Genomic DNA, 14,657 nt, shown 5'->3' on the forward strand with positions numbered 1-14,657 from the left:
AGCAGAATTGTATTCAACCACATTCTGTAACTTCATGGCACGACCTATTCCCGACTCTACCATAACCAGCAAGCCTGGGGACCAATGAAGCGTGCAGGAGGGCATGCCACGATTAGCACCAGGCATATCTCAAAATGAGGTGTCAGTCTGGCGAAGCTACAACACAGGTCTACTTGCATGCTAAATAGCGGAAGCAGCATACAATAGACAGGGCTATGTGATCCCACAACCAACGGATCAGGTCTAAGCTCTGGAGTCCTGCCACATCCAGTTGTGAATGGTGGTGGAGGCTCCACAAATATCCCCATCCTCAATGATGGGGGAGCCTAGCACATCAGTGCAAAAGAAAAGGCTGAAGCATTTGCATCCATCTTCAGTCAGAAATGCTGAGTGGATGATTCATTTCGGCCTCCTCCTCAGGCCCCCAGCATCACAGATGCCAGTCTGCAGCCAATCCGATTCACTCCACGTGATATCAAGAAATGGCTGAAGGCACTGGATACTGCAAAGGCTATGGTCCTGACAACATTCCAGCAACAGTACTGGAGACGTGTGCTCCAGAACTTTCCGCATCCCTAGCCAAGCTGTTCCACTACAGCTACAAAACAAGCATAAACCGGGCGGTTCTATCAAGTGACACTTGCTCAGCAATATGTTGCACACTGACGCTCAGTTTGGGTTCTGCCAGGGCCACTCAGCTCCTGACCTCATTACAGCCTTGGTTCAAACATGGACAAAAGAATTGAACTCCAGAGGTGAGGTAAGAGTGACTGCCCTTCACATCAAGGCAGCATTTGACCGAGTATAGCATCAAGGAGCCCTAGCAAAACTGGAGTCAATGGGAATCAAGGGGAAAATCTCTGCTGGTTGGAATCATACCTATTACAGAGGAAGATGGTTGTGGTTGCTGGAGGTCAATCATCTCAGTCCCGGGACACCACTTTAGGAGTTCCTCAGGGTAGTGTCCTAGGCCATCTTCAGCTGCTTCATCAATGACCCACCCTCCATCATAAGGTCAGAAGTGGGGATGTTCGCTGATGATTGCACCATTTGTGACTCTTCAGATAATGAAGCAGCCCATGTCCAGATGCAGCAAGACCTGGACAACATCCAGGCTTGAGCTGGTAAGTAGCAAGTAACATTCACGCCACACAAGTGCATGCAATGACCATCTCAAACAAGAGGGAATCTAACCATCTCCCCTTGATGTTCAATGGCATTACCATCACTGAATCCCCCACTATCAACACCCCAGCGGTCACCATTGACCAGAAACTGAACTGGACCAGCCACATAAATGCTGTGGCTACAAAAGCAGGTCAGAGGCTAGGAAGTCTGCGGCGAGTAACTCACCTCCTGACTCCCCAATGACCGTCCACCATCTACAAGACACAAGTCAGGAGTGTGATGGAATACTCTCCACTTGCCCGGATGGGTGCAGCTCCAACAACACTCAAGAAGCTCAACACCATCCAGGACAAAACAGCCATCTGACTGACACCCCATCCATCACCTTCAACATTTACTCTCCACCACCGATACATAGTGGCAGCAGTGTGTACCATCGACAAGATGCACTGCAGCAACTCACCAAGGCTCCTTAGACAGCACCTTCTAAACCTGCAACCTCTACCACCTAGAAGGATAGGGCAGCAGATGCATGGGACACCACCATCTGCAGGTTTCCCTCCAAGCCACATACCATCCTGACTTGGAACTATATCGCCGTTTCATCATTGTCACTGGGTCAAAATCCTGGAACTCCCTTCCTAACAGCACTGCTGATCTACCCACACCCCAAGGACTGCAGCGGTTCAAGAAGACAGCTCACCACCACCTTCTCAAGGGCAATTAGGGATGGGCAATACCTTGCCAGTGACACCCACATCCCATGAGCGAATGAATACTTAAAAGATACACAGACGGCTTCCGGGTAAATTTTTGTGGGGGGAGGGGGGGTTAGTGCGAGCATGGGCCTGCAGCAACTTTCTGTAGAGGCAGGAGGAGCACCCTGTTCCACCTCTTTGGCCAGGCTTTTGGTCACTCCTCCTAATATCTCCTTTGTGGAACCAGAATCTAGACACCATATATGTTGCTGATTTTTTTAAATGATAATTGTCGCAAGTTCAGCTCAGAATAAAGAGAGCCACTGGAAGCTTTAGGGCTCATAATTCCTGTGGCTGAATTTTATGGAAAAGCATTGACTTCGTAAAATGGTCCAATATTGCTCATTGAGTAATTAGAGTGGCAATGTTTCACATTCAGATGCTTTCTGATATTTTAGAGAACTGTAAAAGATTTCTTCATTCACAACATTCTTGGAATAAATTAGGCACATTGAGGAAGATACTAACCAAGGACAGGCTGCAACATTGATGATGAGTCCTCAAATTGCCACCCTCCAGGTAGATAACATGACGTTGGTCAGGACTGAGGCGTGGGGAATGTACAGAATTAACCCCTGAAGAAATCTGCACTGTAAAAGATCAAGACAGCAATTTCAGAATGTCGTCACAATCCAATTACAATCCACTCTGGCTCACAAGCAATTCAATTTGCCAGGAATAAATGCATCCAGATAACAGTTTCAGTTGTGGGGGGGGGGGGGGGGACGGAGGTGGGGACGTGGGGAAGTGGAGGGATGGGTACTTGAAAGTAGGTCATATCGATTACTGGGCACCTATCAGAGTTTCGCTGGAACTAACACATACTTGGAATTGAGGTACATTTGGACCAAGCGGTACTGCAACTGAATCACAAGGGGACATACAGGTAACTAGATGTAAATTGAAAGAATATCTGTGCGTACATGGAAGTGAATGAGTTACACTGGGGTTAACCAGTTCCTGGGAAGAAGTTACACTGGGACTTAACAGGTTACTGGATCACTTCTTTACATGAAAGTAACCATATTAAAATTACAAAGTTTTTCATGGTCAACTGGACACAAAGTGCACAATGTAGCTGCGAAACATCACTTACGACATTCACTCCCCATTAGGTCCACACAGTATAGCGCTGATCTGACATAGAAACAGAAGTGTATTATGTCATAAAACAAAATGGTAAATCAAATGACATATTAATAATTGAAAAAACATTAGAAACAGACAAACTGTAAGGCTACATCATCATCGTTGAGTTTGCACCACGAGTCTCTACACACAATAGGTTTCCATCCTGCATCACCACAGGACTGTTCTCACCATGGCAGGTTACAGAACCGCATTGGTGGATTCCTAGAAAAAGGTTGTCTGCTGTCCTTTCAACCAGAAAATGGTACATGGCATAGTAAGCAACAGGAGGAGAAATACAATTTCAGTTTTTTTCCCCTTGTGTTTTTCTGTGTGCATCAGATGCTGGAAGGCTTTGCTTGTTGATAATGTTTAGGGAAGATCTGAGCTACTTTTGGCAAACATCAGGCATAGTTGAGGGCTGAATTTCAATCTCCAAACATTATTGAGAATGCTTCTCCTAGGAATCCAATTCTATTTCCCACAGTTCTTCTGGTGCATTTTTGAATCAGTCAAGATGACAGATATCAGTGCTGATAAATTCACCACTATTTCATTTCAGGCACTTGATGTCAGCATCAAGACTGTCAGGTCAGGTACACCACAGCCATCTGCAAGGTAAAGCTTCCTCTGATACAAAAGCAAAATACTGCAGATGATAAAAATTTGAAATAAAAACAGAAAATGCTGAAAATACTCAGCAGGTGTGGCCGCATTTGTGGAGAAAGAAAGTCACCAACCTGAAATGCTAACTCTGTTTTTCTCCCCACAGATGCATCAGACCTGCTGAGTTTTTTAGAACATTTTCTGTGTTTATTTTAAAGCTTCCTCGGCTCTGTCCCAGCAATGTACCTCAGCCCAGACATAAGACGAGTTCCTCTTTGCAACAGTTTGACATCTTTTCATTTCTCAAACCAGCCGTCCTCACGGTCTTTCAGGTTTAATTTGTTCGGATTGTGCACTCATCTTTGTAATTTTGTTAGTTAACATTCATTGACTGAAAGCTAAATATTACTGACTCTCCTGAATTTGTTCAGGAGTAAACGATAATAGATAAAAGGATTACTAGACTGACCCAGCACTGATATTCTCTTTTTGCTTCTTAGCTGTCTGCTAAACGGTAATTAATGGAAACATTCAAATTTACTCTGAATTTAGTCAATTTACACTTTCCATTAATTTTCTATAATTTTGCACGGAGAGTTTGAGGGATGAGTAAAGTATGAGGTAGTTTATGGTCAAAGAAGAATTTTTCTTCCTTTGCTGAACATTCTAGAAACATAGAAAAATAGGAGCAGGCGTAGACCATTCGGCCCTTCAGAGGAGAAGCAGCAAGAACAGCATGAGATTACAAATCTGGAAGTTTGAGGGTGTACCAGGAAAACCTGGAAGACTATAATATCTATGCAGTATGAGTACTGCCAACATGCCAGGGACATGACCTATAGCTTGTGTCAACTTCTGATCAAGACCTGCAGACTAGGAAAATCAGCCGGACAACATGCTCTGTAAAGTGGAAGTGTTTAGTGCATTTAATTTTCAGGCCTCGGGAGAAGACATCACTTAGATCATGTATTCAGTTCACCATTGGAATACTTAATTCCTGTCTTAGTTTGTACCCTCATCCAAAAATAAATAATTAGAAAGTTAAATCTGATGGGAATATGGAATGATGGTACTGTCACTACCAGTTTGATTAGCTTGGTAGAATTGTGACATCAAAAGGACTTAACTCATAAAAGTCAGACTCAAACTTCCTGCTTGTCCCTGGCATGTACTAATAATCTCCTTTCAATAATTAACTTTAGCTTTATGAAAAATTGTTTGGCAAAATCATTTACGAACAAATGAAGTAAAAGCAAAATGATCATACTTCGACACAACCCTCAGACCAACATTCCTGAAAGTCCCCATGCAGGCCACAAACAAGTTTATCCCTTTAAGTTACCGTGCATGCATGGCCATGCAAAAAAATGTAAAGGGCCTACACACTTAAACAAAAGAAAAATTAGAGGGTATGTTGCCTCAGACCCAATTTTACATAAGCTTTATCACCTCCCCATTATGGTTACTGTTCCTTATCACATTTCATTTCCATTCAGAGACAGACCGAAGGATTTCCAAATCCCCCACTTAACACACACATGCATGCACTCACTCAACCACAATGTAGCAAAATTAGAATTAGAATTAGAACATTACAGCGCAGTACAGGCCCTTCGGCCCTCGATGTTGCGCCGACCATCTGACCTACACTATTCCATTTTCATCCATATGTCTATCCAATGACCACTTAAATGCCCTTAAAGTTGGCGAGTCTACTACTGTTGCAGGCAGGGCGTTCCACGCCTCTACTACTCTCTGCGTAAAGAAACTACCTCTGACATCTGTCCTATATCTTTCACCCCTCAACTTAAAGCTATGTCCCCTCGTGTTTGCCATCATCATCTGAGGAAAAAGACTCTCACTATCCACCCTATCTAACCCTCTGATTATCTTGTATGTCTCTATTAAGTCACCTCTCCTCCTCCTTCTCTCTAACGAAAACAACCCCAAGTCCCTCAGCCTTTCCTCGTAAGACCTTCCTTCCATACCAGGCAACATCCTAGTAAATCTCCTCTGCACCCTTTCCAAAGCTTCCACATCCTTCCTATAATGCGGTGACCAGAACTGCACGCAATACTCAAGGTGCGGCCTCACCAGAGTTTTGTACAGCTGCATCATGACCACGTGGCTCCGAAACTCGATCCCCCTACTAATAAAAGCTAACACACCATATGCCTTCTTAACAGCCCTATTAACCTGGGTAGCAACTTTCAGGGATTTATGTACCTGGACACCAAGATCTCTCTGCTCATCTACACTACCAAGAATCTTCCCATTAGCCCAGTACTCTGCATTGCTGTTACTCCTTCCAAAGTGAATCACCTCACACTTCTCCGCATTAAACTCCATTTGCCATCTCTCAGCCCAGCTCTGCAGCCTATCTATGTCCCTCTGTACCCTACAACACCCTTAGACACTATCCACAACTCCACCGACCTTCGTGTCATCCGCAAATTTACTAACCCACCCTTCTACACCCTCATCCAGGTCATTTATAAAAATGACAAACAGCAGTGGCCCCAAAACAGAACCTTGCGGTACACCACTAGTAACTAAACTCCAGGATGAACATTTGCCATCAACCACCACCCTCTGTCTTCTTTCAGCTAGCCAATTTCTGATCCAAAGCTCTAAATCACCTTCAACCCCATACTTCCGTATTTTCTGCAATAGCCTACTGTGGGGAACCTTATCAAACGCCTTACTGAAATCCATATACACCACATCCATGGCTTTACCCTCATCCACCTGTTTGGTCACCTTCTCGAAAAACTCAATAAGGTTTGTGAGGCACGACCTACCTTTCACAAAACCGTGCTGACTGTCGCAAATGAACTTATTCTTTTCAAGATGATTATAAATCCTATCTCTTATAACCTTTTCCAACATTTTACCCACAACCGAAGTAAGGCTCACAGGTCTATAATTACCAGGGCTGTCTCTACTCCCCTTCTTGAACAAGGGGACAACATTTGCTATCCTCCAGTCCTCCGGCACTACTCCTGTCGACAATGACGACATAAAGATCAACAACAACGGCTCTGCAATCTCCTCCCTGGCTTCCCAGAGAATCCTAGGATAAATCCCATCTGGCCCAGGGGACTTATCTATTTTCACTCTTTCCAAAATTGCTAACACCTCCTCCTTGTGAATCTCAATCCCATCTAGCCTAGTAGGCTGTATCTCAGTAATCTCCTCGGCAACATTTTCTTTCTCTACTGTAAATACTGACGAAAAATATTCATTTAACGCTTCCCCTATCTCCTCTGATTCCGCACACAACTTCCCACTACTATCCTTGATTGGCCCTGTTCTAACTCTTATCATTCTTTTATTCCTGATATACCTATAGAAAGCCTTAGGGTTTTCTTTGATCCTATCCGCCAATGACTTCTCGTGTCCTCTCCTTGCTCTTCTTAGCCCTCCCTTTAGATCCTTCCTGGCTAGCTTGTAACTCTCAAGCGCCCTAACTGAGCCTTCACGTCTCATCCTAACATAAGCCACCCTCTTCCACTTGACAAGCGCTTCAACTTCTTGAGTAAACCACGGCTCCCTCGCTCGACAACTTCCTCCCTGCCTGACAGGTACATACTTATCAAGGACACGCATTAGCTGCTCCTTGAATAAGCTCCACATTTCGTTTGTGCCCATCCCCTGCAGTTTCCTTCCCCATCCTACACATCCTAAATCTTGCCTAATCGCGTCATAATTTCCTTTCCCCCAGCTATAATTCTTGCCCTGCGGTATATACCTGTCCCTGCCCATCGCTAAGGTAAACCTAACCGAATTGTGATCACTATCGCCAAAGTGCTCACCTACATCTAAATCGAACACCTGGCCGGGTTCATTACCCAGTACCAAATCCAATGTGGCATCACCCCTGGTTGGCCTGTCCACATACTGTGTCAGAAAACCCTCCTGCACACACTGGACAAAAACAGACCCATCTAAAGTACTCGAACTATAGTATTTCCAGTCAATATTTGGAAAGTTAAAGTCCCCCATAACCACTATCCTGTTACTCTCGCTCCTGTCGAGAATCATCTTCGCTATCCTTTCCTCTACATCTCTGGAACTATTCGGAGGTCTATAGAAAACTCCCAACAGGGTGACCTCTCCTCTCCTGTTTCTAACCTCGGCCCATACTACCTCAGTAGACGAGTCCTCAAACGTCCTTTCTGCCGCTGTAATACTTTCCTTGATTAACAATGCCACACCCCCCCCCTCTTTTACCCTCTTCTCTGTTCTTACTGAAACATCTAAATCCCGGAACCTGCAACATCCATTCCTGCCCCTGCTCTACCCATGTCTCTGAAATGGCCACAACATCAGGATCCCAGGTACCAACCCATGCTGCAAGCTCACCCACCTTATTCCGGATGCTCCTGGCGTTGAAGTAGACACACTTTAAACCAAGTTCTTGCTTGCCAGTGCCCTCTTGCGTCCCTGTAACCTTATCCCCTACCTCACTACTCTCAACAGCCTGTACACTGGAACTACAATTTAGGTTCCCATTCCCCTGCTGATTTAGTTTAAACCCCCCCGAAGAGCACTAACAAATCTCCCCCCCAGGATATTGGTACCCCTCTGGTTCAGGTGAAGACCATCCTGTTTGTAGAGGTCCCACCTACCCCAGAAAGAGCCCCAATTATCCAGGAAACCAAAACCCTCCCTCCTACACCATCCCTGCAGCCACGTGTTCAACTCCTCTCTCTCCCTATTCCTCTCTTCGCTAGCACGTGGCACGGGCAACAACCCAGAGATAACAACTCTGGTTGTTCTCGCTCTAAGTTTCCACCCTAGCTCCCTGAATTTCTGCCTTAAATCCCCATCTCTCTTCCTACCTATGTCGTTGGTGCCTATGTGGACCACGACTTGGGGGTGCTCCCCCTCCCCCTTAAGGATCCCAAAAACACGATCAAAATGTTCCAGCTTTAGGGTAGCAGTGGCTTAGTGATCGCACTCTTGCCTCTGGAACAGAAGGCTGTGGGTACAAGTCCCATTCCAGCATTATGACCACAAAATCTAGGCTGACACTCCAGGGCAGTACTGAGTGGGTGCGGCACTGTCAGAGGCGCTGCCTTTCAAGACGAGATGTTAAACCAAAGCCCTGTCTGCTCTCCCGAGTGGACGTAAAGGATCCCATGGTATTATTTCGAAGAAATAGAGGAGTTCTCCCTGGCATCCTGGCCAATATTTCCCTCTCAACCAACATTACTAAAACATTGGCCATTATCTCATTGGTGTTTGTGAGGCATTGCTGTGTGCAAATTGACTGCTGCATTTCATACATTACAGAAGTGACTACACTCCAAAATTCTGCATTGAATGTAAAGTGCTCTGGGACGTCCTGAGGCACTCTAGAAATGCAATGATTTCAAGTCATTTTAAGTACTGCTCGCACTGCATTGGAGACATCACTCAGTGACTTACTTTCGGTTGGTGCAGTATTTGAGACCCAGTCGCCAAGGCATGTGCCACCAGCCAACAAATATGATGCTTGTGTCCTTAGGGGCCCAGATTGCCTGGAAAACACAGCAACAGGCAGATCTGCTTACAGCACACATATCCTGTTACACAGAAAGAGATTATATCTGCAGCCTCCAAATTCTTGGAGATAAAGCAACACTTGTTCCAAACATATCCAAATTTTGACGTCAATTTCCCAAAGTTCTGCACTGTAGAAGCCAATGCAAAAACTTAGCGCTATAGAACAGACATTAACTCAAATTCCATATTCCTAATATTGCTACAAAAACTTCAAAGAGCTTTACAATAATAGCTGGTCAGAAGGCCTCCTAGACTTTTACCTATAAATAAAAAACACAATTTTTCTACAACAGGTGGACAATGTCAGGTAGAGTTTCCACTTTGGGTGCAATTGGTGATCCAGGAACAAATTGCACTGGCTTTCAGAAGTGATTGTTTTTTGCTCAAATTTCCGCTCTGTTTTGCATAATACTAAACATAAAAATCTTCCATGAATTAGCGCAGTCAGTGTTTGAAAACTATTTTTTGCATTAAAAAAATACCTCTATATAAGCCGGTCCAGTGGAAAATGGGTTTATTATTTTTTAAAAATCAGCATTTTTAATCAGAGTGTCTAGTTCACTGAAAGTGGCTTTAAGAAACAATACAGAACCATTTACTAGTTTCATTGGCATAGTGTAGGCAGTTGCTCTATAATTCCTAAATGTTCATAAAGGGATCCCTTTCCAGTATCTTTCTGTCACTGCTCTTGCTATTTTGTTTTATGTTTTGTTATTAGAAGCAGTCTGGGAGCAGTCATTTTGTTTGCAACTCCCTCCAAAGAGTTCCATTTCGGGAAAAGGGCAGTTGTAGGCAGCAATCCCCTAATGCTGACGTCACAGACAGGTCTTTATGTCACAAATGAAACTGTACTGTGTGCTGACAGCTTGCCTGCAGCCAGCAGTTCTAACATAAAACACAATGGGAATGTCTGAACGATCACAAAGCATAGACGTTTAGTTCACAAAAAATATTATCACAGATAATATTAGTTGCTAAATTTTGACCTTAAACATGTAAAGCACATAGGGGGCCAGTGAGACAATTTCAGAAAGAGAAAAGGCATTAAAAAATTATCTTATTATTAATCAAAAGAATAACAATTGTGCATTTTTATGAAGAAGCTTTAAATGAGAAGATTAATTTATTGACACATCTTCTCGTCACTATGTTGGACAATGATTTAATGAGATATCTGGCACTTTTTTGCTTGCCCAAGTAGTCTGTTTGCCTGCACACTTGTCGTAGCGATGTGGAGTATTCCAGATAAATGTCCCCTTGTCAAGAGTGATCTTGATCACTCCCTCTGTCTGTCTGTCTGTCTCTCTCGTTCCCTGTGTTTCTCCCCCCCACCCCGTGTCATCCACCCTCTGTGTCCCCCCTCTCTCTCTCTGCCTCCTTTCTCTCTCTCTTTCTGTCCTCTCTTTCTCTCTCTCTCTCAGTCCCCCCTCACTCTCTTTCTGTTACCCCTTCACTCTCTCTCTGTCCCCCTTTCTCTCTCTCTCTGTTCCCCCAACTCTCTCTCTCTGTTCCCCCCAACTCTCCCTCTGCCCCCCTCTCTCTCTGTCCACCCCACTCTCTCTCTGTCCCCCGCCCCCCTCATCTCTCTCTCTCTCTTTGATAATTGTAGAGAGCAAGAATGCTCAGCAGAGCAATTTTGTGCTTGATCAGTTTTTTCAAAATAAATTGTGGGCTTTTAAAAAAAAGTCGGAACCGGCTGAAAAACCCGAAGCTGCCCGCAGTTTGGAAACCGCTGTTCCCGCTCCCAGCAGCTGTCAGCTGTGAAACTGGCTTGCGATTTCTTTTTTAAAGCCCATCTGGAAGAAGAAGCCAATGGGAAGTTTCTCATCGCTGAAATACATCTGCAGGTCAGATGGAAACCTTTTCTGGGTCAGATCCTGGCCCACGGGCCGTATGTTGGACAATTCTGGTGTATAGAGTACCAATGGTGGCAGGAATACAAGCTACTTTACACACGGCATTTTCTAGCTCTGTTTTCCTACCTAAGTGACATCTCAAAAATTTAGATGCATGTATCTGCTTTCTAACTAAGAACAGAATGAACAGTAAACAGTCTGGTGCAAAGACATCTGCTGTTGCCAACTCTTTCACATTATCAGGCAACCTGCCAAGAATGAGGAAAATGAATTGTGCCACATGAACTCTGATTTTAAACAGTTGTTGAGGAAAGAACTTACTTTAAAAAACAATTGGAGACTTTGGCTGGAGAGAGACATTAACATATCAATAGACATTACTTCAAAGGACAAAGGGGTGTTCCCTGCTCCAATTTAATCCACAATGGACTTTTGATTACCAGACATTGAAGCATTTCAAATTAACTACTAAGGTGACCGAATGTACAAACAGACGTGGTGAGACCAGTTCAGCCACATGACTGGCTGACTGTTGGAGTCTTTTGAATTTGAACTGGCCACAGGGTTAAAACTGAGAAAGCTGTTTGCTTCTGGACTGAAAACATCTCTCTCCTGTCTGCTCTCATCTTATTCTCACTAGCTTCGGAAACCATTGAAGACATGTAAACCCAAAGAGAGAAAAGTCTCCTACAGTGAACAAGGTTTAAGAATAATATTGGGCCCCAAAGAACAGTAAGAGCTGTCTACAATCAAAGACTCTACAGTGATCTGGAAACACAGAAACAGTAACAAGAAACCCCCTTCAGAGACTGCCTCAAACCTCTCTATTTTATTTTTCTTCCACTCTTTTCTGTCTTTATTTGCATGTGTATTACGTGTGCATACTAGCGTGGGCACATAGTATATCGGTAGGCGTTAACCGAATTAGAGTTTAAGTTTAAGCTTTAATACATTTCACTTTTCTTCTTTAAACCTTGGAAAACCTGGTGTGCTCATTTGTTTGCTTTGTAATTGTAAAGTGGTGAACAAGGATTCACAAAGGGGGGGGGGAGCTCAAAACACAGTGTGTTTAAAAAAATGAAACTGTTACAATAAGACCATAAGATAGTGTAAAAATAATCAAATACCACTCGAAGTCTCCATGCGGATTTGATGAAATAGTCTCTTAGTAGATAGGCACTCAGCTGCTGCAGGCATCACACAGTTCTTTCAACAATGAGCACAGCGATAAATCTACCTGAATTTTTAAAAACCGACAGTCTCAGTCGAAACTTTACTGCGAATTCCAGCAAACACAATCAGCCAAGAGAGAGTCAATCTTGAAGCAAAGACTCTTAGATTGGAAGTAAAGAAAAGGAATTTTGCTACCCCCAGCAATACAAATGGTCTCTTCAAAGGGTTTTTTCCTCCTTAGGCAATTACAACGGCCTGTAGAGAGAAATAGCTTTTTTCTCTGGTAAACACGTTCCACTGGAGTCTCTCAAAAACTGTTTTTAGCTGGTTTTTACACACAGTTAAATGGAAACATCATACCATGTGACCACCTCACTCTCCTCCTGTCACCTAGGTAGCAAGTGCAGCTGGCACCCTGTGCCTTTTAGTTTTTAAAGGCACACTGTTTTTAAACAGAGTCTTAAAGGCACACTGTTTCAAACAGAGGAGAAAAATAAATACAGTTCCATGACACTAGAAGCCCAACAAACAATACAGAGATGTGAACAATTGAAGAATTACACCAACCTGCCCAGGAGAAATGTGTTCAGGAACCCCGTCCAGTATCGAGATGTTGCCACTCTCAATATCCAATACACACAGTACTGGGGTGCTCTTGTTCACCAGGGTTTCCCCCCAGTCTTCCCAATACACAAACTGATCCCCCTGTAAGGTAAGATCACAGAATATGGAATGAAGAAAGATCATTTGGCCAAGTAAGATTGTTCCACATATGAGATGTCTTACTGCGCACACTACTCAAGCAGATCGAGCAACTTTCCTGTGTTTGACGAAATCATCAGGCAAGAGACCATAATCTTCTATCTCCTACCTTATGATCAGAAACTCCCAAGTGTATGCACTGTGGTGGTAATTCCCTGGCATTTTTCTTAAAAGAGAACAAGATATCACTGAGGGCAGAGCTATCCCAGTATTCATAGCTGTAATGAAATCCTACTACCAAAGCACAAACAGAAAGCTGGAGGTAATTCATGCTGGTTAGTAATTAGCTATCCAATGCTGAATAAGAGGTTAAAGGTTGTTAAGGTAAAATAGCTCCTATTTGTCTCTGAGCTTTCAAATGGCAGTCTTGTTGAATGAGAAATTGAGGTCTAACTTTTTTCTAGGCATGTCTATAAACAGTAACAATACTGTACTTTCACAGGTTTCTGAAATTTATCTGCTTTATTGCTGTCGTCATCCTCCTCTTCTACACTGAGCTCTAGTTTAGTTTGGAAGAAGGATTCCGCTTTGGGTCTTTTCTTTTCAGCGATGTACAGAATGAGAGTCTCGGAGTGAGACCACACAAGACAGCCAAACTGATCTGGGTGGGGAGGGTAGAGGGAAAGACAACAAGAGCAATCAGATACTGGTTAATACCCAGTAAAAATCATAGAACACACACCAAACTTACAAAACGCAGGGGAGATGATGATGTAGCGGTAATGTCACTGGACTAGTAATCCAGAGGCTCAGGCTAATGCCCTGGGGACATGGGTTCAAATTCCAACACAGCAGCCAGTGGAATTTAAATCCAATTAATTAATTTTTAAAAATCTGTAATTGAAAGTTAGTCTTAGTAATGGTGCCATGAAACTATCATCAATTGTCGTAAAACCGATCTGGTGCACAAATGTCCTTTGGGGAAGGAAATCTGGCATCCTTACCTGGTCTGACCTACATGTGACTCCAGACCCACAGCAATGTGGTTGACTCTTAACTGCCCTCTGAAATGGCCTAGCAAGCCACTCAGTTGTCAAGTGCAATTAAGAATGGGCAACAAATGCTGGCCTTGCCAGTGACACCCACATTCCTGAAAGAATTTTAAAAAATTTTAAAAATGCCTTTCATTAGCATTTTTGTGACCACTTGCCCTAAGAAAAATGACAAACATTCCCACATTAAACATGTAAGCAAGTCTTCCGATAATTGTGATTGGAAACACCAATAAGATAATTAAAGCAGCAAACTGATACTGTAACACATATACCACAGAACAATTTCTTACATAATATGACCATGTTCTTATAATTACATCATTTGGGATGTGCAAAATTAGACATCCCACAAGTGTGCACTCTTGTACGATGACTGTACAATGAGTGTTCGGGGAAACAAAACAGTTCCAGACTAAACCAGTGAGCTCTGAAGAGACTTAGTCTCAACAACAATTTATATAGAGCCTTTAACATAAGAAAATGTCCCAAGTTGCTTCACAGAAGCATTATAAAACAAAATATGACACCGAGTCACATAAGGCGACATCAGGTCAGATGACCAAAGGGGTTGAAGGGGTAGGTTTTAAGGAGTGTCTTAAAAGAGGAAAGTGAGTTAGAGAGGTGTAAGGAGGGAATTTTAGAACTTAGGGCCCAGACAGCTGAAGGCATGTCTGCCAACAGTGAAGCAATTAAAATAAGAG

At 43.4% G+C, this 14,657-nt stretch overlaps 1 protein-coding gene across 1 annotated transcript in view; it reads right to left on the minus strand.

Moving 5' to 3' along the window:
• LOC137380007 (acylamino-acid-releasing enzyme-like) overlaps positions 1 to 14,657 on the minus strand; it is a 92,424-nt gene that overhangs the window by 42,447 nt on the left and 35,320 nt on the right. The window contains exons 6-10 of the mRNA XM_068051477.1: positions 13,396 to 13,562; positions 12,767 to 12,904; positions 9,054 to 9,145; positions 2,983 to 3,023; positions 2,355 to 2,476 (exon numbers count right to left, since the gene is read on the minus strand). Coding sequence (XP_067907578.1) covers positions 2,355 to 2,476; positions 2,983 to 3,023; positions 9,054 to 9,145; positions 12,767 to 12,904; positions 13,396 to 13,562 — 560 coding nt within the window. The remainder of the gene's footprint in view (positions 1 to 2,354; positions 2,477 to 2,982; positions 3,024 to 9,053; positions 9,146 to 12,766; positions 12,905 to 13,395; positions 13,563 to 14,657) is intronic.

Source organism: Heterodontus francisci, chromosome 19 (assembly GCF_036365525.1).
Source record: "Heterodontus francisci isolate sHetFra1 chromosome 19, sHetFra1.hap1, whole genome shotgun sequence".
Classification (NCBI taxonomy): domain Eukaryota; kingdom Metazoa; phylum Chordata; class Chondrichthyes; order Heterodontiformes; family Heterodontidae; genus Heterodontus; species Heterodontus francisci.